We start from the raw sequence: 26,302 nt of genomic DNA on the forward strand, positions 1-26,302 counted from the left end.
GGCCATCCCACTGTATTCCACAGATCCAGAGTACAAAGTGCTCACCATCTTCCAATCTATCTTGCACTTTTAAAATTAGTGGCTGTCCACTTAGCTTTTTCATATCTGTTTAGTGACCACCACAGCTCTTAGAATATTAATACAGTTTCCATATTAGCTTTAAAATCTGCAAAATCTAGACCACCAGTTACTGGAAAGCTCATTCTGCCTCTCAGTAGTCATCTTCTGATTAATGCTTTCTGTTTCTCTCCTGGGAGAGAAGCACAAAGTCTATTTCCTGGAGACTGCTGATCACTGGAAAGCATAACAACAGTTTCATACGTGTATATCCTGGCGAGAGAAGGAGCAGAGTGTACAGATTCCTGACTGTTATTGAATGGGCAGTGTCCGTCTGTGTTTGACCTTCCTGACTGGTATGGCTACTATTCAAGGCATCTACCAGGAAAAGGCTACAACAAGCCTACAGGCTCTTGCATCTGGGACAAGACTGTGACCACCAAAGACTATGTGCCCTGCGTCTCATCTTGGAATGGTGCTACTGTTTTGCTTTGGTGAGAGAAGCAGCAAAGGAGCATTGCATCCCAGCAGCATGAAGCTGTGGCGAGACCAGCACCAGGAGTAGCCAAGCAGACACCACTCAAGTGAATCCCCTCTTTTCGTCATTCTTGACGGAGCTAATTCTTTCTTTTCAGTAAGTACTGCTCTATTTGCTGCTCTCTAACAACTTCAGAATATCTCCTGAAATACGCCATCCATAAATCATCAGGGTCTATTTATTAGTTTCCCCTTGAGTGTTTGTCAGTGCCCTGTAGAGATGCAGGTATCTTGAGTTGACATTTTTCCCATAAAAACACCATTGACATTTTACCAATGTCTAGTTCCACACAAGGCAACTAGCTTGCAGTGATGAGCACCCACAGTTGCAAACCAGATATTCCTGACGGTTTACTATCACATATTTGATTGTCATTTAGACAATCGAATATGTGCGAAAATCATTTTCTCGAACTGAGAGTTCGATCACCACAATGTCGAAGCTGACATGAGTGATCAGCCGCTATTGTCAGCTTCAACACTGCAGTGCAAATCGCACTATAGTGGGATCGGGAAATGTACACTTACCCTCACTACAGTGAGATCTCAGAGTTTGTATATATAAGTAGGGGGTGTGTGGGCAAACATTATTGTTAGTTGTGTGCAGATGTGAGCATTTCAGCAAAGTCGATATTCGACATTGCTGAAATGCTCCATTCGATATTTCGGTTGCTCAGTGTTTTGATTTCCAACAATATTTGTCGGAAATCATTGCGTTCGTCTAAATGATGTTCGCAAATATGATAGTAAACCATTCCTGACATTATATTCACACTCCAACCATCTACTCAATAAAAAAAAGTTCTGTTGCTGCGGATATGGGCATCCTGAGGCAATGTAAAGATTGCCTCATGTTTACGGACAGCCACTTAATTCTCAAACTGATATGGTATGTGAGAGATGTACACAATGTCTCTGGAGGCAAAGTTCTCACATAAAAGTACTCCTAATGTCAATCAGGTTGCAGTAGTACACACTACACCCATCACACATAGCTCAAAACAGACAAAGACCCACATATGCTGAGGTACTTAAATACAACCTTCTTAAAGACCTGCTAGACAATGTATCCTCAGCAGCTCCAAATGCACTCTTTCAACCGCCACCCACATACAGCCACATCTCATGAAGCCTCTACTTTTAAGCCCATAAGGCAAGCCAGCACACAAGCATTCTAGCCACTGGAGACTCCATTGAGCGACACACTGATGTCCTTCTCACCAGGCTGACTAAAGAGAAAGTCGCGGTTATTTGCTTATCAGGGACCAGAATCTGGTACATTAGGCACGCACCCATGTCAGTGGACCATGAGTACCAGTATGATTCAGTCAAAGTCCATGTGGGTGTAAATGACATACCTTCCTACACTATATGAAGAGACATATCATGGGGCTCTGGAAGAGGATCCCAGGCTTGTATGAGCCTAGTATTGAGCAGCATTTTACCTTCTCCAAGGATGATGCCACAATACGAACAGAAGATGATTTTTTGAATGGCTTAGTTTTAGGTTTCATTCTAAGGGGGTGCAATAACTGTTAGCATGGAAGGGAGTTGGTCAACAGACCACTCTGTTTTGCAGGGATAATCGGCACCTCTCCCCTCTAGACTGAGTACTGGCTAAAACTGTCCTCCCCCATAGTGTCTTTTTTAGGTAATGACCAACTGAAAATACTTCCAACACAGCAAAGCAAAACCAAGACAATCTAAAGATGTTACTGCTCAATGATAGGAGTCGAAACAAAAAACTCCATGCCATACAATACTGATGTCTGTGTGGTCACACACATGGTTTAGTACTGCAGACAGCATACCGGCAGTGCAAGGCTATAATGCCTTCCATATATTTAGACCAGCTACTACACACACAGGGACTAAAGGTGGAGGTGTCTCAATTTACAACAAAAATAAATATACCCCAAGGATGGTCAAACAGGACAATACACTTCAGCTTCTCCATAGGTCCCCCTCTATGACCCAGGAAACTCATAGCATGTATTTAAACTTACTGGAAACAATCACCATCCAACCTAATACCATACTCGTGGGTGATTAATTTCCCCACTATTAAGTGACAATCATATACAACATCAAAAATACTGGCACAGAGACTCTCGGATTTTATAAACACAAACTTCCTGGATGAGACTGGGAAGAGACACCAACAAGGCGTGCAAACATACTGGATCTGGTCCTCACTAATATGGCAGAGTGCTGCACACTCCCACATGTAGTCTTCTCTGTAAGGTCAGACCACAAAAATGGTCCCATCTGAAGTAAAAAAAAATAAATCCTGGAACCCCAGCTAACTCTGGAATATTCAGAAACTATTTTAAGTTTAACTTCTTACTATTAAATAACATAACATTTCAAGCTCCCATAAACCTTGAGAACACTGCTGCTTAAGTAGAACTGTTCACAGAAACCCTATACAAGCATGTTAATAGCTGCATAGAGGCAGCTGTACCCACCCAGGTAGTAGTGCAGAACTAACTCGAAAAACAAGTCACCCTGTTACAATTAAATCATCAATAGCTTCTATAAAAGAAAAATAAATCATGGCAAAAATTAGGAGGTGCAGCACCCAGCAGGAAAAGAAGCACTCTGACCAAACTAAACAACTCAGAGGACAAAAAGTCTACCAAAGCCAACTTTGAGGTAAATTTGGCAACCCAGGCCAAGGACAACAAGGCATTCTTTAGCTATGCCCACAACCTCAAAGACAATACACAATTGTGTGCAGAGCTAATTGCTAAAGCCGCCTATACTGAGGCAGAAGATACAGCAAACCCACTAGCTGACAAATTCAGCTCCTTCACCCTTTTCTACCCCTCAAACTTCTCTCAGGTAGTACCATCAATTATAACCCTCATCGCCCTATTAGGGAACAGGTCCTTAATGCTCTCTCTAAGGCCAAGAACACTGCATCAATGGGCCCCAAGACAGTATCCCAAGATGCCTTCCAAATAGCATGAAACATGACCTATCAGTCCTACTGGAATTACTACTTAATTGTAGCCTCCAAACAGGCTTCAAGCGTCACAAAGAGAACAGCAACAGTCATCCCCCTGAACAAAAGTGGGCCAACTACTGACCCACAAGTCTCACTAGTCTCATATGAAAAGCCATGGAAAGAGTCATGAAAATGATCAATAATGACATAGGAAACATCTAGTCACAGGTTCCTAACCCAAGCTTGTTTCATCAAAGGCAAGTCATGCCTACTCAACCTGGTGGACTTTTTAGACCATCACCAAAGCAATGGTTGAGGGAAAATGGTTCACACTACCTACCTCAACCTGGCCAATACATTTGACACAATACACAACTTGAGTATTGTTGACCAACTCAAGAGGTTAAGTATGAACCCTTATGTCACCCGGTGGCTAGCCAGCTGGCTCACAGACAGGACCCAGGAAGTTTGAATCTGGGAGTCCATCTCTACAATAAAGACACTCATAGGTGGTGTCCCCTCAGGGATCAGTCCTAGGGCTGCTCCTTTTTGGCATTTGCTTCTCTGAAGTAAGGTCAATGTCAGTGGCCTCTGGCAGACTATCCTCTGAAGTCAAGATCAATGTCAGTGGCCTCTGGGAGACTAAATGTACATATGACTGGAAATTAGAAGTAAGAATCCTCCATTGACACAAATGTTCTCCAGGAAAGGCTGACATACAAACTGGAGTCACAGCCATGGGCTAAAACTAAATGCCAAGAAATGCATAACAGTATCCTTTGGGAAGTCATCCACCCCTGGTAACTTATCATATTAACACACCATTAAAAGTTGACCTAGTAGAGGTCAGGGATTTGGGGACAAAAACAGACATTAATCAATCTAGCCTTTGACCACCACCTTTCTACATCAGTGAGGAAATCATTCTACGTCATGCAACTTTGAAACAAAGATATGGCATCTATGTCCAAGGAAGTCCTTGTTCGACTACACTTGGTATTCATCAGACCTATCAGAGTACAATGCCCCCCTTTGGTATATACCCAACTAGGCATATCCAACAATTGGAACGTCCACAAAGGTTCCTCACTAAATATATAATGCATAAGTAATATGTCCTATGCAGACTGCCTCAAGGCCCACATCCCTGTATTCTGTCTCCTACAGGTTTGTTGAGGGGAGATTTATGCCTGGCATACAAGGCATTGTCAGACTCCACCCTGATGGACCGACCTATTGCATATCCGCAAATCAAAAGCACCATAATTACCCATTCTAAAGACTTAAACCTTGCCTGTGATATAAACAGGACCTGCTGGAGAGACAGGTATGAATATCCCAGAGACTCTCCCTTCTCTGGAAAAGGCTCCCTTGTCCATGTAAAGCAGAGTTCCTCCCTAATCCAATTCAAGTGCAACTTGGAGAACTGAATAAGGAACAGGAATTTTATCCCTGGTTTGGCACCTTGTCTCTAATGGACGCATGGGCCTGCAAATGGTTCATCTCCAAGGCCCCTGTTTGCAACAGTTTCATCTCCCAAGCCCCTGCTTACACTTATCAAAGGTACCAGAACTCATAAGGGATTTGGGATGCATGACTACGCTTAAAAAGAAAACATGTTTGTTAGCCTAGTAAACACCTATGAGCCTATTTTTTGCTAAGCAGGTTTCTAGTTAAGCAAAATAGAGTTATGATGCATCTAAGAACACAGTGCTTGGCATACAAATGACTAATTTCTGTATGTCAATATGACACTGTAAATGACAACACATTAATAAGTACTCCATTATGCAAAACCTGTACAATTTTAAGGCTACCAAGGTGAGCTGGCAGCCCACTTCTATTTCTTTAAGCTACCAGGACAATGTGCTCTCAATGAGCATAAAGAGTGGTTAACTATTACCTTCCAAAGGTAAGGAAAAATGGCAAAAAGGCTCAGCCATCATCAGCTATGATATTTACGACTGTGATGGCCAGCCTCATTTTGTACATATGAATTCTTACCTGGAGCTCAATGAGTTATTAGAGAAGATGTATTTCTTGTGAATATATGCATTTTTCTTCTCAAAGTTGAATGTATGGCCATCATCCTCAAAAAGATCTCCCTCTGCATAGTTCTGTAAAGCAAGGTGAAAGAAAATCACATACAATATTGCTCAACTATTTCACACATTCTCAATGAAAAAAATATTTAGATATGCATATTTCCATGCTGACACAACTAATTATAAATCCTCCAAACTCTAAAGAACGTAACGGTCCATTTCAGTACACTGCAACGAGTGATACGATTTCACTAGCTGACATAATGCTGCACACAAAGCAAAATACATTTCTAATGTTAGAAGTTAAGTACACTATTTTGAATTCAGGCCTCAGATCTACCAATGCTCTGCACAAGTTTATTCATGTCCTTATATCAAAGGTAACCATGAAAGGGTATACAGGCACACAAACATACATTAATTCAAACTATACACAATCTGTTTCAACTTTTTTCCCTTCTGGGCCATCTCCACTTTTGATCAAAAGCTTATCTCCAGACATCCTAAAGATTCACCTGCTCTCCAAGAGATGGCCCTTTAACACAATTATTTTTGTGGGGTGAGAATCCGGTACCAGTGATGGTACCATTATTCACAGTGCAGTGGCATACATTTGCTTTAAGTCTCAACTCTGTCCTCTGCCCCCTCACCCCTCATGCTTGGTTGGTGATCTGGTGGGCAGTGTCAACGAATGTGCTCCTCCTGCCTGAAAGCAGCTTAAGCCTGAAAACAACTCTGACTACACAGAACAGTCACTCGAGCACATTTCTCCAATATTTCTCAGGTCTCCACCACGGAAATTTTCAAACAAGTGCCTCCAGACTTTGGGTACGCTTTTAGGTGTCATCTCAGTGGCTAGCTCACTTTCCATATCTCTGCCGTTTTTAATTTCTCCAAGTCTTTTGGGTTTCTAATACCATGACGGGAATGGACCCCATTCCTAAGTCAAAGTACGATTAAAGTTCATGAAATTAGTACTGTTTCACTCTGTTAGCCAAAAGTCCTCTTAGCAGCACCCGCAATGTGCCCAGTAATGACTCCTTCTGCAATTCATACGGTGTTACATGAATTGGTAACGTATCTAAATACGATTGTAAATACTTTATAAGACCAGTTGCTCCTACTACTATTGGAACTGTCTGGGTATCTTTCTTCCAAATGGCTCTCGTTTCTGCCTGCAGATGGAGGTTTTTTATGACTCTCTCTCTGTACGCAAGACACTGTAGTCACTAAGTGTGGCGATTTCAATGATCAATGCTAGTTTTATCTTTTTTGTTTGGACCACTATATCCGGTTTTCTAGCATCTATCTTTTGGACTGTTGGTATTGGGTGATCCCATGTGATGTAAACATCACTTTCTATGATTCTCTGTGGCTCATGTTTCCAGTGTTTTTCAGCCACTTCGATACCATAATGTTTGCACAATCTCCAGTGTAACAATCTCACCACATTATTATGCCTTTCAGTATACAGTCCCTCTGCCATTAAAGAGTCGCAACCAGCAATAAGGTGCGTAACTGTTTCCAATTCATTTCCACAAAACCTACATATGTCTGCTTCTCCCACATGTTCAATGGGCTTAGTAAACCAGCGTGTACGTAGCCAACTATCTTGGGTTGCCAATATTAACCTTTCATTTCTTGATGCAAATTCACCTCTGCTTAACCATGCCTGCGCGTTCGTTCTTGATCAACATGAGGCTCTTCCAGAAGTTTTCTATACTTGCAACTATATTTCTGTTTTTTCCACATTTCTTGCCTTCTCACCTGGTCCTTCACCTTATATTCTTTCTTTTGTTTTTTAGCACATTCAATTGCTGCCTGGTTTGATTTCCATTCCTGCTTGACGTTGATATTCTTCTGCTAAATTAAGCAGAGATGTCATCTTAGATTTATTCTCCTCATGTTTCAAAACTTTCACCACATTTGGATCTTGTGAGGTCAGTAGATGTGTGGAGTCCCACAATTGCAGATCTATACATGTAATCAATTTCAAGGAGGCCCATCTCTCCTTCAGAACGAGGAATATATAAACTTGGTATACACTGATTTTTATAAATCATTTGGTGAGCATGAAGCATCCTTCTTGTTTTAATATCCAATCTATCCAACACTTTTTGGGGCCAGTCAATCACTCCAGAACTATAAGTTAGGACAGGAAGAGCAAATTAATTTAGAGCTTGGATCCTGTTCCTAGGTGTCGATGCTGTTTTCAGGATTAATTTAAGTCTTCTAAAGTACTCCTTACTAAGCTTTATTCGCATTTCTTCATGTTTTATTGCTAATCCATCAATTCCCAAATATTTATACACCCCCTATGGCTCAAGTTCTTTTATATCACATTCTTGTCCCAAACTGATGTTCTCCTGGTGCTGTAATTTTCCTTTTTTAAAGGTTGCTTTTGCACATTTATTAAGACCAAATGACATTCCAATATCATCTGAAAAAGCTTTGACAACCTGCAGCTCATCTGATGAGATATACAATTTTAATGTACACGCACACCAAATAGAAATTCAGGGAGATGCAATTTACTATAGTTCACATTTATTTCATTTTTTTAAAACATAGTTTGTATGAGAGAAAAGTGGATGGAAAATACTCTAATATGCATTCTATATGCAAGGTGCACCATGTCTTTTCATGCCAGTGGTGGACCAGTAAAAGTTAATCCAGGCATATTAACTTCTGACAGCTGGTTACAGCCCAATAACAGTGGGCAATAGTTGCTTGGTGAAACAGAGGTCTATTTGAGGAGTGCCACACTGAAGTGCGAGTTATGTAGACAACTGGGGTCATCCAGGGAGGAACTTAAGCAGTCTGCTAGCACACGTCCTGAGAAGAGATGACTGTGACCATGTACTTGATGTTCACTTGTGTTGCCAAATTCCAAGTCTCCTGTACTAACCTGCAAAGGTGGTAAGACTGGGTGCCTCACTATTTATTACCACATAACTATGGTGTTTTCTGTGTACTCTTTTGAGACTTCCAGGTCTACAAAGATGAGTGAAAATCTGAAGAGCTTGCAGAAGAGCCCTCATTTCTTTCAGGTTGATGTGGTCTTTCAACTAAGTACAATTGTGTAAAATCTTACCATAACAGTAAATGTCCTTCCCTGCCAAGGGTAGCCCAACGTCCGGCTTGTATATCAAAGCCTTAGGTTTCAAGGACATCACACTCATGTTTCCAGCTCACAGCACAGGGCATAAAGGTGATGTGGAGAAATACGTCAGAACAGAAAAGCCCCAAGAGGAACAGTCCAAAAGAAAAGGAGGAACATGTGCAGCCAGCAGGAAACAAGAGGAACAGTCCATAGAGAAAAGGAGAAACATGTGCTCACAGAAAGAAAATCAAGAAAGAGTAGCGAGAAAGGAAGAGAAGGGTGGGAGGGAACATAGGGCTGGTGGCTGCCATGAATCCCAAAGTCCTTAGTCAGAGCAGTAAACTGAAAATGTGAGGAGCCAGAGGAAAACCAAAGGCATCTCCTGCAAGGGGGACAAATGAGAATGTGTTGGTAGGCGACCCTGACATCTGATGACACTAAAAAGGCTTGTGGGAAAATTAAAGGTAGAAGAATATGAAGAAAGAGCATTGTGAAAGATGGCACCTTCAGATGTGTGTTCAGGATGGGCAGGTCTAACATGAGTCTCTACTGCCCCTCTTTTCCTGGGACTAGAAAAATCCTGGAATAAAACCCTTTTCCAATGAATTATTTTGGTAATTGCTCGATGGTACCCTGATTTGAGAGGTCTTGAATAATGGGAGTCAGAAGGGATATTTGACTTGGAGGAGGCAGTGGGATGACTCTCACAGGAGGAATGCCTTCCGAAGACATGACACAGCAGTCCCTGATGCAAAACACCCACTTGTCTGTGACCAGGCCAGGGAAAGCAATAACTTTTGAGAAGGATGGGTAATGGGGTTGGGGATAGGGGGAGGAACGCTGCAGGGATAGTGTCAGGCTTTTGCCTCAAAGGGCAGCCTTCTAGCTGGAGGCCCCCTTAGGAATTTTTCAGAGCATCTTTTCCTGGGTGTTTTCCTTCATTTCTGGACTGTCCTCAGATCCCTGTTAATGAAGGAGGTAGATTTACCTAGGTAGTTCCTATGGTATTATCTAGAGACTGAGGATAGTAGTATCTGTCTGTGGTCTTTCATGGTCTTACCTAGGTCTTGGGATGTTTTGAACAGACTGGCTGTCTAAGGGCCAAACAGTAAGTCTTTGTCCAAGTGTGAATCTTGAATTTTTGATTTAAATTCCTTGGGCATAGGTTGCCTGCACAGCCATGCATATCTGCAGATAACAGATCCCTTGGAAGCTGCGCTACAAAAAGGATCCACAGCATTGAAACTGCACTTAATGCTGTGTTTGGCAATCTGAGTGGCATGTGAAAATAAGCTCTGCATTTGCTGCTTACAGTCTGCTGTAGGAGGATCCACGATAACCTAAGGAATCAAGAACAGAAATCAAATCCTTTGCCATTTGAGCATGGTAATTAATTGCCCTAAAGGCAAGGGTAGCAGAGGTGTAAACACTTTCTTCCCCATTTATCGACAGCCCTACTATCTTTATCAATGGGTAATACATTAGGACTGGGCAAAAACTTGAAAGACGTATCTGACAAGGGAGATACTGCAGAAGGGTTTGCTACAGCATTCTTGTACAGATATTTCAAGTCATCGGGGATCTTGTACAACCTCTCTGGTCTCTTAGAAACTGGTGGTTGAGAATCAGTTGTAGAAGAGGTGGAAAGAAAGGTGTTCAAGAAGGCCTCAAACACTGGTGGGACTGGAGAGGTACCCATCTCCAAGAGGGTGCAATACCTCTTACGAGCACAGGAAATCTGCACAAACTGACAGTGTTTCAATTATGCTCTGTATAATGAAATCTGTGAAGAGGTAGTCCATTGAAAGGACTCTCTCTAACCTTCAATGAAAGAGTTTTGTCCTGCAAAATGCAGCTGAGAGGAATAGTCCAAAGAATGCTCAGAGTCATAGTCCTACTCTTCATCAGAAGAGGAGGAAACCAGAGTAGGTTTAAGAAGAGTAGCCTGTAGTTGTGGAAACCCAAAGCAGGGGGCTTCAAAGACATAATAGCTTTGAACAGCTCTTGGGAAGTGCCCAGCCACTTCTCTCTATCTGTTGAGGCAGCCACATGCTTAGTTATCAACTTTTTAGGCATGATGTCCTCCTGGATGAGAAGAGGTGGATTGGAACCATGCCTGACCTCTTAAGAGCACCTAGGGGTTTCTTCTGTAACTACAATTTGAGGGACGCTGTGTGATCCTTCTGAAATAAGATGCAGTTCCTCAGTCCTTTCAGCAATCTGATAGGCCTCAGGAGCCATACTGGCCTACGATGGGGTGTTGGTAGCAGGCAACTGAGAAGAAGCTTGATGCAATCTTGGTTCCAAAACCTCAGCTGGTATGTCTGAGTCAGGAAAGACTGGAGTGCAGATCAGCTTGAGGCCTCGAGTTTTTTCTTCAGCAGAAGAGGGACATCCGATGAAGTGGAGTCAGCCATCTTGAACTGGCCCAAGAGTTTAAGACACTGGGTCTCAAGGAAAGCATTTAGAGTAAAAAGCCTAGTCCTAATGGTTTTTGGAATCAGTGACTGACAGAGCAAGATTTGTGATAGTGGTTCATGCATAGGCAAGACACTTGGTATGCACATCTTTGTACAGAATCTGCCTACTGCATTCACACTTATCCCTGCTAGCTGACATCTACAAATTAAAATTTGAAGACAAAAAGGAAGATTGCTCAAAAGGGCACTTTATCTAGATGGATGAATGGAACAAAGGTACAGACAACCAGCCAATGAACAGTCCTATGGATGCACAACCTGAATTCGGGAAGTCAAGAGTGAGAGGAACAACTCTCATACCCCACAATGAGTATGGGCGGAGGTCAGTCAGACATATGACCTAGGAAAGGTAAAGCTTTGGTACTCTGGCTGGATGTCAGCGGTGACCATGCACGTCAGGAATACTGCAACAGTGATTTCAGTCAGGACATCTTCCCTTATTCCACTGTTCCTGTCCCCTCCCAGGTGTCTGTCTCTTGAAGCCATATTCTCCATTTCCTGCATCATTTCCTTTTCCCTTTAGTCCCCTCAAATTTTTCATCTTTTACCATTAAGTAATTTTTTCCACCTCTTTCTCAGTGTGGAGTTCATTTTTCTTCCATTTCCTTGTCACTGTTTTATTTAACTGTCTTTATGAGTTCAACAACTTCCTCCTCTGGAATACTGTGTCTTCCTACCCTAATAAAAACAATTGGGTGATTTGCCCTATGTTAACAAACTTACCTTTAGTTAGACACTCAGACTCACCTTCTATACTTATCGAATAGTGTGTAGTCCCAAAAACTGACAGACCATGCTCCTGTGGCATTCTTACACCTCCAGCATTTACCACATGTTCCCAGGAAGTCTCACTATCCTTGTAGGTGTATATGAAGTATTATACCATGATCCCCCCAAAACGTGCACGCTGATTGGCCAGCGTGCCCGTTGTAAATCGAGTTATACTAATGGAAAAAGGTCCGGTCGCCCGGACTTTTTTCCATTAGTATAACTCCTTTTTTTTAAACACTGTCTCGCTATGTTAACGGGTTTAACATGAGACAGCTTTAAAATAAGCAACGGAGATCTCCGTTGCTTATTTTAAAGCTGTCTCGCCATGTTAAACCCATTTAACATAGTGAGGCAGTGTTTAAAGCAACGGAGAAAGCAAGATCTCCGTTTTAGTGTCTCGCTATGCTAAATGAGTTTAACATAGCGAGACAGTTTTAAAATAAGCAACGGAGATGTCCGTTGCTTATTTTAAACTGTCTCGCCATGTTAAACTCATTTAACATAGCGAGACACTAAAAAGCAACGGAGATCTTGCTTTCTCCGCTGTTTTGCTCAACTCTGATGTACCGCGCAGGCGCAGTACATCAGAACTGCCGCGGATGCCAGACATCTGCGGAAGGGCAGTAAACAGGCATTATATTATGCCATTATTTAAGAAAAGTAACAGTTTCTTTTCTTAAATAATGTCATAGTATAATAGCAATAACCACTTCTGGTGGTAATGCTAAATTTACCCACGGTTGGCTTTGTTTGGTCCTCGGGCTTCGCCCTCGGGACCAAACCACGCCAACCGTGGGTAAATTTAGCATTACCCACACCCAGGCGTGGGTTATTGCTATATTTGTGCATGGACGTCCACGCAAATATTTGGAATTTTTTTAGATTCTGAAATAACTGGGCAGGTTTATTATCTCTCCCCACTCTATCCAGTGTTTAGAAATTTCCTCTTCCTACTGCCTCTCTTGTTTGGCCCCTTTCCCTACCCTAGCCACTACGATCCAGTTTATTCCTATTCTTGTTAAGGTCTCTTGTGTTTCTCCCATAAAATCTGTGTGGAAAATTATTTCTGGCAATTCATATTCCTTTCCCCATCTTTTTCTCCATCTGCTTCCACCTAGTTATATAATCGCATTCTCTCATTTCATTTAGCTGGTACTCTTCTCTAATTTCCCCTCGATTGTTTTCAATCTGCCTCAAAGACCTGTGGCCAGTTCCTCATCTTATCTTGTGTTGTACATCTCCACAGTATACTTCCCTGCTGAACATCTTTAGTTAGACTCCCTACTGAGATCAACCTTTCTCACCACAACTCCCACTTCAATCCCCTCCATTTCTTAGAAGAGTTTTTGAGTTTATCTCATCCAGAGCATCTCAGCTTCCTCTTTTCTGTCTTCTTTCTCCCATTAACAAATTTCCAGTCTGCCTTGCAATCTACATCAGTCAACCTCAGAATATTATCTGGAAGGCTTGTACACTGACTTGTAGGGTCTGGCACCCTAATCCCTTTATACTGGGTCAGTTACTTTTTCCCCATATGTCACACCTAGATTTCCCCATCCTATACATAAATCCTACATATTTGTTTCACTTTTTTTCAAAAAATCTTGCCCTGGAGTCATCCAGAAATCTAATCCTACATAAACTGTAACATCACATTCATCTTCAACACCTACATTCTTTATGTCCATCTTAATGGATTTTCACTTCTATGACCATTTTTACTTTTGAATATATACTGTTGTAGGATTGTTATAATGTTCTTTCATAAATCTTATACGCCATATGCTTAGATACTTCATCTACTCTTCCCACAGCTCATTCTCACCATAGTCATAATTACTATTGCTTTAGCCTTCCCCATACTGATTTTGTGACCTGAAATTTTTCTAAATTCTTTTCATATTCTTCATAGTTCCTCTTCCTTAGGGTGAATTACAGTTAATAGGATATCACCTGTGTGAATTTTCTTGTGCAGAGTCTGGCAAATAGGGTCATAAGGTCATGATGCCATATAACTTAGAATTCTAAAGAATTCCCTTGCTGTAGAGAAGCTCTGATGAACCAGGTCAAGGCAGTGTTGAGAGTAAACAAGATACTTCCTATGAGGGAAGGGAAGTGGTCAACAGACAGGTGTCCACAAGGTGACCTAGAAAGACTAACATGTGGGTAGGGACTAAAGCACAACTTTCTTCAAATTTGAAATTTAGGCTACATAACAGATTCATGGTAGTGAAGGAATGCAACAAGTATTTTGGATGGAAGAAGCTGAAATGAGGCAATCATTCACGTAGAAGAAGGGGGGTAAATACGAGTCATTTAAAGTCTGCAGAAGACTATGATTGGAGACAGGCACTTTGTGAAAACCACTGGAGCAGCAAAGAGATCAGAGTAAAGAAGTAAACTTAAAATGCAATTGCAAGGCAAAGAATCTTGGATAATATCTGCGGCCTTTGTGAATAGGAATTGTCATCTTTGATATCTAGAGCAGCCAAGTGCACCTTAGGAGACTGAAGTGGGAAGTCTATAAGGTTAGCACTTCTAGCACCAAAATTCAAAAAGTGATCAGTTTTGAAAGATCTAAAAATTAGTCTCCAGGTGCCCTCTTTTCTGAGTACCAGAAAAACTCTAAAATATACACCTTTACATTGTTGGTAAGCAATAAGACTATTACTCCCTATGACAAGAGCTCTGATAAAATTTGGTTCTTTGGGGGCAGAGTGCCCCTTACTATAAAGGAGGGAATGCCCACTACAGTTTGTAACCATACTTCTACCTAAGCATCTGAGGCTGTTTCCAGAGATACAAGTAACAGGAAAGACTGCCTGCAATACAGGAAGGGTAGGGCGGGTGGGGAAGGGGAGGAGGAGCAGGCTCCAAAGATAGTCATGCAGTTTTCTTTTGAATGGTGGGTCCTTTACATTTTTTTTTAATCTCCTTGCCATTTTTTCTTGTATCTTGTTTAGTGGATTTCTACTGAGGGCTTAAAATGCTTATCAAAGGCAGGCCCAGGATTATATGGGTGACTCCTTTGGTAGCTTGGGGGGAGTTGTTTGATCCCTTGCATCAACGTTCTGCTTTCTTCCAACTTTACAAGTACCTCAGCTGAGGATTTCTAAAAAAAAAATAATGCCTTTGTCAAGTGGAGCACTTAACAGTCTGTGAAGTTTTGCAGTCTGACCGAGGTAATCCTACTCGTAACTGAACCAGCAGCTGCAGACATGGAAACAGCATCAAAACCACACACCAAAAGGTTGAAGATCCAAAGCGACAGCCAGAGATAAAAAAAAAAAGTTTTTCACCTCTACTGCCTCGGCAACAATATCTTCAAGGCGTAACTACATCACACAAAACTACAAAATATATAACCTAGCCAATAAAACATTTAACAAAAAAAGAATACTTTCAATTAAATTCACTATTTAACCCTCCCAGTGCCAGTGTATTATATTTTAAAATATATACCAGCTTATCTTTAAGGGAAACTAATTCATCCCTATTTAAAGTAATCTGTTCCAAAACGCAGCCCTTTAAAAATATTGAGTTACTTTGATGACAGGCTTTAAAATACACAGCTAATGGGCTTTCACTATACATATTTCCAATATGCTCTTGTAATCTAACTTTTAATGCCCTCTGACTTTCCCCTACATAGAACAAATCACATGGACATTTTAAAATATAAATAATTCCAGCTGTACTACATGAAAAGTCCTAATCAGGACTAAAAAAAGTATTAACCACCTGACTACATATCGAATATCTACAGCACTGGAAAGTACCTTTAGGAAGAGTTGACTACAAGTACTTATAGTAGGCATCACAAACGTACTATGAACTACTAAATCAGAAATACTACGACCCTTCTTGAAAGAAACATAGGGCATATCACTGATTATTTTAGCCAACTCCATGTTTCTCTACAGCACAGACCAACAGCATCTTAAAAGTTGAATGTTTTGCCTAAGGACATTAAAAACTGTTACAAAATAAATGTCTCTTATCATTACATTGTTCACTAATTAGAAGTTTGAGATGTACTATACATGAAAAAAGGAAAATCATTTACATCACAGTTATCATATTTTTTAACTTGTCCTTTATAGATAACCTCAACACAACACAATTACTGCGTTTTTGTACAACTTTCTGAAGCGCACATAATGCATTATCTTTACTGCAACTTCTACCTATAAATATTTTTACCATATGTTGAGCTTCCCTATCAAAATGCATACCTTGATTACAAAGTTTACTAAGCCTTAAAAACCACCCAAAAGGCAATGAAGTAATGAGGTCGGGGGATGACATCTGTCAGCATGCAAAAACATATTCCCTTAACAAATTTTTCTATGAATAAAGGCAAAAATTCTTCTATCATCCAACTCTCAAACTGAAATCTTAAAAGTTAAGACCATCAAATTTAAAATTAAATCTATTACTTTCCAAGGACAGTATAAACTTCATGGGCCTTATTCTAAACCTTCCTTACAGATAAAAATGAAATCTATATATCGAAAGAAGCCCCTACATATTGAAGTCTTTTTGATATATAGGTTCATAAGCAGGTACTAGGCTATCTGCCCGAAGGCATCCACAAGCCTAGCCGGAATGTGTTTGCTTTCGCCACCCCCTTAGATTAGTTCTCTGTGCTTCTGTCCAGCAGAGCCAATGAAGAGATCCCCAGGGAAAACTTTGTTTCCCATCCACTCGTCAAGGTTCCTCTTGAAGAGTTAGTGAGGAGCTCTGCCTAATGTAGACTGGAATCTTGTTCCAGAGCATGGGAAGCCACTGGGACAGGAATCTATCCCTCCAGCATGTCCTACTTATTGTTGTGGTGAGGCTTAGATCCCTAGAGCGTGTGGCACGAGGGGATATGGTTTTCTTTAGGTAGAGCATGTCCATCAATTCTGGGTTGGACATGGCCTTCTATGTCAGGCACAGATCACCTTTGAGTAGGCTGTATGCAACACAGTACAGCTGGAGTTTCTTCAGTCAAGCTGCATAGGGCATCTGTTTGAGGCCAGTGATCCTCTTGGTGAGGTACTTGTGTGGTCTTTCCAGCTAATGCAGGTGTCTTGTAAGGTACATCCCAAATGGGGTGTTGTACTCTATGATGGGTCTGATGAGTGATGCATAGAGGGGCACAATGACCTCTTTTAATCTGGATGCAAACCCTTTTGTGATTAGGTGGGCCACATAGGATTTTCTAACCACTTTGGCAATGTGATTATCAAAGGAGAGATTATTATCAACTTGGGTCCCCAGGATCCCTTACTACATCTTCCGTATTTAGGGGGCTACCATGTATGTGGTAGTTTGTGGGTACTTAGTTTTTTCCAAAGGGGATGACTATGCATTTTTTGGCATTTAGCTTGAGGCCATGGTTTTGACACCAGGTATCTGTCTCAGTGAGACCCTTCTGGAGGATGTCTGTGTCAGCCAGAGAGTCTATTACAGCCCCTAGTTTGCAGTCATCTGCAAACTTTGTCAGCCATAGACATCCTGTACTTGTCTGTACCTCTGAGAAGTATATGCCGAACAGGAGGGGTTCTAGGACTGAGCCCTAGGGAACGCCACTTGTAACCGCTTTAGAGTCAGACCTAGCTCCCGCAACTCTTACAATGTGGGTTCTGTCTGTCAGCCAGTTGGCAACCCATCTCGTGATATGGGTTTATGTTCAGGCTGGTGAACTTGTCTATAATACCAGAATGGGGAACCATGTTGAAGGCCTTTGTGAGGTTTAGGTAGGCTGCGTGGACCACCTTTCCCTCGTCTAAAGCCTTGGTAATGGTCTCAAAGAAGTCCACCAGGTTTAGGAGGCATGATCTGCCCTTAAGGCCTAATTGGGTAGGGTCCAGTGTTTGAAGCTTCCCAATGTCTCTGTTAATGAGATCCCATCATAATGCGCTCCATAACCTTGCAGATCAAGCTAGTCAGGCTTATAGGGCGATAGTTCCCTGGGTCTGTTGTGGCTCCACCTTTGTGGAGCAGAATAACCATTGCTGTGTGCCACTCTATGGGCACGTGTCCTGTGAAGAGGCTGAGTTTGAACAGTGTGTTTAGGTGAGGGGTTAGTTCCTCTTTGAGCTTGAGTAGGAAGCAGCCTGGGACACCATCCAGTCCCACTGATGCTGTGTTTTTGGGCTTTGGAGAGGGCTGTTTAAACCTGTGTGTCTGTGATTTCAGGGGCACTACATTCTTCTTGTATGGTTATGGGCTGTTTTGGGGGTGAAGTTTGCACTGAACCTGTCTGCCAGGATGTTGGCTATATCGGTCGGTTCAGTGTACTTTATGCCATTCTGCACTAACTCCGAGCAGATCTGAGAATTGCCACTTAGATTCTTGACATAGCTAAAGAATGCTTTGTGGTTATCTTTGGAGTCCTTGGCAAATTTTCTTTCGAAGCTAGCCTTGGATGATTTTATGAGGGATCGTAGTTTCTTGCTGATACTGATCAGGGATGTCTTCCCTTCTTGGAATTTTACTTTTTTCTGTACTAGTTTCCTTCTTCTATGTATAGCTTTGTTTATGGCAGGGGTCCACCAGTCTGGTTTCCTCTTCTTGGAGGAGTAAGTCTTGGTTTTGCTTGGGATAGCACGAGCCATGCATTCTTGTAGGTGCCCGTAAAGTGCATTAGTAAAGGATTTTGCAGCTTGGGCAGCATTATCCTTTAGCATGGGGGCTTTGAAACTTTCCACCTCGGTCTTAAGTAATATGAAATTTGCTTTTGAAAAGTTTTTCACTGTGGTTTCTTTGACCAGGGGTGGAGGCGGAATGTGGATATCGACAGTGATTAGTTTATGGTCAGATCTAACCAGCAAGGGGTTGACCTCCGGTGTGGAACACCAGTTGCCCAAGTTGGTGATGACCAGGTCCAATATGTTGTCACCTCTGGTGGGGGTGTTGACCAGTTGGTCCAGGGCATTTGAGTTTATAAATTCTAGGAAATGTTGGGCAAGGGAGTTAATACTGGAGTAGTTCTCCCAGTTAATGTTTGGGCAATTGAAATCACCCAATATTAGGGTGTTTGGTAGGACCTTTATGTTTCCCGAGTGTTTCCAGAAATGTGGAATGGGGGTCCTGGGACATGGTGGGTGATCTGTAGCAAGCTACAATTTGAATTGCAGTTTTGCTCGTTGTTAGCTGCATGTGGATGATCTCTGAAGCATTGTGCTGTGCCACTAACCTGGAGGTGTGGGTATCCTTGATGAATATGGATACGCCCCCGCCATTTGTATTTTTGTCTGGGTTTTGCGGCCGAAATGTATGGCATGCGTTGTAGCCTGGTAGTGCTGGGGTGCTCTCTGGAGCCTTAAACCAGGTTTCTGTTACTGCACATATATCGATTTTCTCCATACTGAAGAGTGCCTCGAGTGTGTGCATTTTAAGGTTTAGACTTCTGGCACTGAGTAGCATTACCCTCAGTTTTTTGTTACTTGTGCTATTTACGGTGGTGGGTTTATCTTTTGAGCCTTGCCTAAAAAAGGCATTATGGGGGTGTCAAGACCGTTGGCCAGTATTCGAAAGCCTAAGGGAGACAGGTGCAAGCCATCTCTAGTGAAGCAACGTGGCTTGTCGAGCATGTCATCCCAGGCTGACAGACACTGGATCCCCTTTGAATGACACCAGAAGCTTAGCCAATTGTTGAAACTGGAATTTTTCTTTATACCGTGGTATAATTCTTGGTGAGGGCAGGATGCTACTCAAGGTAAGGGTCATACCGGCCTGGGCTATGTGATCAGAGAGCTCTTCCATGTTGTCCAGGGAGGTACGGATCAGGTCATTCACACAAACATGGACAATGACAGAGTCGTATTTGCACTTGTTCTAGAGTGACCCGAGTGCTTGTGCTATATGGCGGATGCTGGCACCTGAAAGGCAGCTAACAGTAACCTTCTCCTTGTTCAGCCTAGTGAGTGGGACGTCAGTGTGCCTGACTATAGAGTCACCTATTACTACCGTGTTGGGTATTTATTTTGCCTTAAGGGCTGTGATTGCGTGGCACACTGGTTTTGTGAAGTATGTGTTTCATGGTTTGTGTTGAGGGGGTGGAGTTTACTTGGGTGCCTGCTTTGGAGGTCTTTGTTACTTTTACAGAATTTTATTTAGAGCCTCCGAGTATGTTTTTGTGTATTTATGTGCATTTTTTGCCGGTGTTGGTTTCATAGGTCTATGTGAGACTGGTGGTGTGATGGGATTTATTCCTCTTGACTGTCTGGTCCAGTCGTGGGTTGAGAGAGCTTAGCCTCCAGTTTGGCTGTATAATTGCATCTCTCGCATGTATTAGTCTTTGGTGGTAGGAGGAGAGGGTTGTCTGTGTACATGAGGCAGTTGTAACATTGCCTCAAAATGTCTAGATTCACCAGTTGGACCGGAGAGTACACCTGAAACTGTCCTTTGGACATGCCTGGATAGGTACAGTGAACTGTTTTACTGATTGGCTGGTAGGGTCAAATAGAGAGCCTTGTCCTTCTTTACAGTATGGGGGGGGGGGGCTAGTGCTAAAGTTTATTAGCGCTTGCTATGAGTTTTGAGTAACTGCCTGGTTGAGAAGTGAATGGTTTTGAGTGCTCAAGTTGAAAGTTTGTCTAGTTCCTATGGAAAAACTGAAGAGTAGACTTTGTGGAGCCAGGAATAATTATACCCTACCTAACAGGTGCTGCCAGGCACGCAAAACCATGCAAATGCGGGTTTTATAGCAGGGAAATGAAAGAAGAGATAAATTAGCCCAAAATGGCCAATAAACTACTAATTTCTGGGCTGAAACCACTCCTCCAGGGACAGATAGGCTGCTCAAAGCTCCCCTCTTTCACAGGTGAACAGAGAAACTTCCTTCTATCCAAGTAAGGTATGGGCAAACACAGAAACTTGTAACACTGCCCTGAATTCAACACTAACCTAAAAACTGGACTATACTAGCTTAGAAAGGCAGGAAAACAAGTTTTTTTTTTGTGTTTTGTTTTTTTCAGAAAATAAAGCAGATACACTCAAAAAGACACTTTAAATGCACAGAAATGGCCATCACACTTGAGTGTGTAGCCTACAACAGTTAAACAGGTAATTTAACCACAAAAACGACTTTTTTAAAGTGCAAGCTGTAAAATAAGTGCAATATTAGCCGAAACAAGCTTTTTAAATCACAGAAACTCTAAAAATCGGTGTTTTAGGTGGAATTAGCTAATGGCAGCAAGAAAATGCAGAAAAATTATACTTAATCACTCCAAAGTCACTCTTTTGTCTCTCTGCTGCTGTAGAACTCTGCAGGGCACCAGGCAGGAGCTTGCTGAGCTGTATACAAGCGCAAAAACCTCGCAAATGCGGGTTTTATAGCAGGGAAATGAGAGAGAGAGAGAGATTAGCCCAAAATGGCCAACAAACTACTAATTTCTGGGCTGAAACTACTCCTCCAGGGACGGATAGGCTGCTCAAAGCTCCCCCTTTCTCACAAGTGAACAGAGAAACATCCTTCTATCCAAGTAAGGTATGGGCAAACACAGAAACTTATAACACAGCCCTGAATTCAGTACTAACCTGAAAACAGGACTATACTAGCTTAGAAAGGCGGGAAAACAAGTTTTTATTTTTGTAGTTTTTCAGAAAATAAAGCAGATACAATAAAAAAAAAACACTTTAAATGCACATAATTACCATGGTCATGCTGGCATACATGGGGGCAAAAGGTGCCACCATGGCTGTGCACTGAATCTGATTAAATATCTCATTGTTAAACAAAACTATTCTCAAGGCAGAACTCAACAATATAGCATGACAGTTGGCTATCCCCTAAGAAATACTGTAAGGACTTGAATCCCATGTGGGTGTTCATATACAAACTCTGAACATCCAACACCATCCAGTACATATCCTTGTTCCATTTCAAGCCTGATAACTTTAGCTATAAAATCTTGTGTCTAGTTTTTTTTCCCCCCCCAACAAATGAAAAAAGGTATTCATGTAAAAACAATCCAATATTATGTAGGAAATATCTGCAGGCAGAGACTATAGGATGTTAAATTGTCTAAGCCCTTGTGAACTGTTGGTATGCAATAAAATATGGCTAGATCACATCACTGAGCAGACTTTTTTTCATCATTTTTATTAAGTGACCCTAAATTAAAACTCTATGCAATAATAATTGATACTGTTCAAGTGCTTAATTTTACAAATATCACAGCTTTCATGTACACCAATGTCATTCAAAAGTTCATAACACATTATGGCATATTGCTTGTAATTCATAATCTTATTTCCTTTATCAGAGGGCTCTGTAACCAACTCACAATCATTACTCACACTACTAAAAATTTGCAATTGTTCTTCAAGTTATATTTATCATATTCTGATTTCATGAAATTCTTAAATTCCTCTACTGAAAAAATTTAAAGCTGTAGAAAACTGCTGGATACATTCATTAGTAAATGGGGTATGTGCTCTTATAACCTACCCCCAAAGTGTCTAAGGAACAATATGCATTTGGTTGAACCTCACTCCACTCAGCTTCATTAGAAACACATGAAAAGAAGCTATCATCCAAACTTTTATCTATAACCCCCCACCCCACGAACTCACCTTTTGTCGGTCACAAAAAAATAAAATAAAAAATGTAATTTCCGTACCAGCAGGAAAATTTCACATTTTAGAATATGTAGTTAGGGGAGTACTGTTGGCACGAACTTTAACCCCAAATTCAAAACTCACGCAAGCAAGTCGGATAAAGCAGAGCCAGAAATGTTTAAAATCAAAGAAACAGCATCACTATTCAGTATACCAACATTCTGTCCAAAACTACTGTCATCTACCTTGTTTATAATGCCATTTTGACTGCCCTTCAAAGTTATTATTTTGTCCCAGTCAGTTCCTGCCCCTCCTCTTTTCATTTGTCGACTGGTTCATCTGATTAAGTGCTTTCCAAAATCTGTCTTCATGCAAAGTCGGTTCCTGAGCAGGTGGTAAAGGGGGATAACAGCATCCATTGCATCATAGGTTCACATAATGGAATGCTTAATGACATGGGAAGCAAAACTGACCATATCAAGAAAATCAGAGCTCCCAAATTTGTAAGGCTAGAAACAAACTGCTGCATGTTGGCAGAAATGGAAAGCAAATATTTTGCCATGTGTGTCTAACAATTAATTGGTTTGTCTAAAGACTAAAGTGGATAAAGCATAAACGTTTTCCTCAACATCTGTGTACAAAAAAAAAAAAAAACATGCGTGTCCTTTTCATTTGGGACTGGGATGGATAAGAGTTTCAGAAATTATGTTCTCATCAAGGGAAATAGACTAGGAAATGGTTTGGAAAGAAATTTATGAGAACATGGAGTTTAAAGTCCATCTGGCTTTCTGGGAGCAAGGGTTCATGCGTAAGGAGTGACAGAAGTTGCATTAAACCATCTTCCAAAGCTCCAAGAACAGGAGGAACGGCTAACTGCTTTGGAGAATCCATACCAAATATTTCATTTATTTTCTGATATTCCAAAACCAGATGACCTTCCCATTTAAAGAAGTCATTAATTTTGCATATTGTGTAAGAGAGAGATTTCCTCACTGTCAAAATCTGAAGACGTGGTGTTCTTCCACATCTGATTCTGAGAGAATCTCTTCTGAGGAAGATTATTTCTTTATATAAATCCAAGTACAAGATGAGAGAGAGAACTGTAAAGACTGAATGATCTTAAATAAACCTTGAGCAAAGTTGAACCTGTCCACACAAGCATCCTCTATAGTAAGAAGAGGGAAAGGGATGCTTACTTTTTGTATCTTTTTCTTAGAGATCTGGAGACCCACCATAAGCAACCACTGTCTTTCCCTTACCAGGACTTGGTGAATGGCTCCCTTTCCCTCAGAGCATATAATGTAAGATTCACCCTTCTCAGCAATGTTGGCCTGATATATGGTCTGAATGGCATGTTCCCAGGCCCCTGCAGCCGCCTCATGGGGTTGTGTCTAGGGGACCAGAAGAATCATACAGTAAGCACTGCAAAACCACCTCAGTGGAGAAAATCAGTCCCAGATGACAGAAAACAGGTGGATATTAGTCTTTACAGAAAGGGATGAAAAGCCACTGAGAGAGTTTTAAGAGGCCACAGTTACACATGCCAAATCCCTAAGCAGACTACTTTCAAGGACAGTCTAAAGGAGTGCTCGTCCTTACAATCTTATGAGTTAATGAAACATTTCACAAGGCCTGATTATCTTGTTGCTCTCCTAGACACACACATGAAGTATAGCCTCCCCTGCAAGGGATTTGTCTACCACCAGAACATTTTTCCTTTCTGACAGACATAATTCAGATATTTTTCTACAGAAAAGGGAATATTCCTCAATGGGGAATACTTACCTGCCTAAAACTTTAGCTGAAACAGACTGCTGAAATTCACTCTGCTAAGCTGACAAGAGGTATGAATTACGCATATCTAAGGCAAGAAAGTTCTGATTCTTGCCATGCCTCATGTCCCTCATACCAACACCCACTTACATATTTGGGGCAGACTTATGGTCTACATGAAATGTGCCCAAAGCTTTATAGACCAGCCAGATGTCTAGTCTTGGCAGGATACTTCCCATACAGGTAAAGGCTACTTTAACAGTGATCTAACATGAACATGGTGAGTAAAAACTGTCTGACCACTTGTGTAACCTTATCCCTCTATTCCTTTGCTCTTCTAAAAACTTCAGACCTTCCTATCAAGGAGGGCACCAAGGAGCTAAACCTCGATATCCTCTGGCAAGGATTTATGCTTCAGCCAGGCATGTCTTCTGATCACACAACCCTTACCTGCTGCACTGGATGCTGCATCAGAGTGTTTTACCACCTGAATATTACTGGAGTGAGCTCCAGGGTCAGTGAAAGAAACCTGCCGTATCATCTCTCCCAAGTGAACTAGAACAGCAGTTTGGAACTTGGTCATATACCTCTGAAAGTTAAAAGCCCTGAAGGCCAGGGTAATCTACTTTCCTTGTCAATACCAAGGGTATCAGGAGCTGGAACCAGCTTGAACCCTTTCCTTGAATCCACACACACTATAAGCTGGATCTACTACTAGATTCCGGTTTCTTAAGAGTAGGGGAGTTGTGATTCACGTTCCTGGTGGGCTGCTTAAAATGTATCCTCAGACTCCTAGACTAGGATGAATGACCACTTGTACAAGGACATCTAGGCCTAACAGAAAAGCAGTAACGTTTGGGTACTCTGATACGTCTCTGCCTTTCCACTTGAAGGGATCCTTCATTCTGATAAAGGCATCTCCAAAAGAAATCCCTTCAGACAGAGAACTAGAGGAGATAATGGCTTTAGGTGTCAGAATCACAACTGAGCAATGAGAATACCTGACATAAATAATTCAGTTCCTCACTTTGCTTTCCAGCGAGTCCTTAACCTGATGTGGAGTCGTATCCTTCTTTTTAGAAGGGGGAACTCCTCCTCCTGGCACCGAAGGAGTGTAGGGTGTGGACAGTTAAAAGGCTTTGGACCAATCTAATCCATTGTTCAGAGGGAAAATTGGGGGTAATGGTAAAAAGACAACCTAACAGGTGGCTATTTACAGGACATCAAGCAGGAGGAGGGAGGAAAGTAATGTGCCTGATTTTTCATGTCCATTTCACTGCAGTGTTCACACTCAAAGTCCTAAGCACTATGCAGAAAGGAATACTTCTACACTAATCACCTCAATCTCCTTGATAAGAATGGTAGAAATCTCAGCTTCTCCATCAGGTATGACCACACAGGGCTCCTTGACGAGTGCTAGAGGTCATGTATGCATAGAAGGCCCTTGCACAAGATCAGTGCAGATGGATGTGTCCAACTTCTCAGCTATGATTAAGTGTCTAAACTGGGGGATGCATAGGTGTCTCACTTGAAATGGCACCACTGGACCTATTAGAACAACTGAACTCTTGAAAAGCATATCTAGCTTCCCTTTCAGCTTTCTCTTTTCAAGAGGTACTTACTGGCTGTCAATCTCCGAAGCCAACCAACCAGACAAAATATGGAAGAGCTGAATGCAACACAGATAAGCAGTTATCTACATTCACAAACTTTCACAAACTATGGCAATACTGTTCTAAAATAGTTAGGTAGATACTCTTATAGTGCCACACACAGATTTTACCACAGGCTAGGCTAACACCACAGTGAAGGGGAAGATCCTGAATGGTAGAAATTGGGCTGCTTACAGTGACATGTAGTGTCAAAGTACCAACAGTAAGGAATACTACAGTAATAGAAGTTGTGTACTTACCATAACTTGGTATCTATGTTGTCCACTTTCATTATGCATCATCAGACCTGTCTTCTGATCAAAGCAGGCCATTTCTCAGATATACGATCCGAGCCTCAAACTCCTCCCTGTCCCATGATG

General features: G+C 41.6%; 1 protein-coding gene across 1 annotated transcript in view; it reads right to left on the reverse strand.

Annotated features, from left to right (window-relative positions):
- The window catches only part of LOC122805287 (neutral alpha-glucosidase AB-like), a 151,788-nt gene extending 126,935 nt beyond the window's left edge, over positions 1-24,853 (reverse strand). Inside the window, exons 1-2 of the mRNA XM_044075374.1 lie at positions 24,721-24,853; positions 5,549-5,699 (exon numbers count right to left, since the gene is read on the reverse strand). Of these exons, the coding sequence (XP_043931309.1) occupies positions 5,549-5,699; positions 24,721-24,853 (284 nt within the window). The remainder of the gene's footprint in view (positions 1-5,548; positions 5,700-24,720) is intronic.
- Between the last annotated feature and the right edge of the window lie 1,449 nt (positions 24,854-26,302).

This window comes from Protopterus annectens, chromosome 6.part1, assembly GCF_019279795.1.
Source record: "Protopterus annectens isolate FY-2018-M chromosome 6.part1, PAN1.0, whole genome shotgun sequence".
NCBI lineage: Eukaryota > Metazoa > Chordata > Ceratodontiformes > Protopteridae > Protopterus > Protopterus annectens.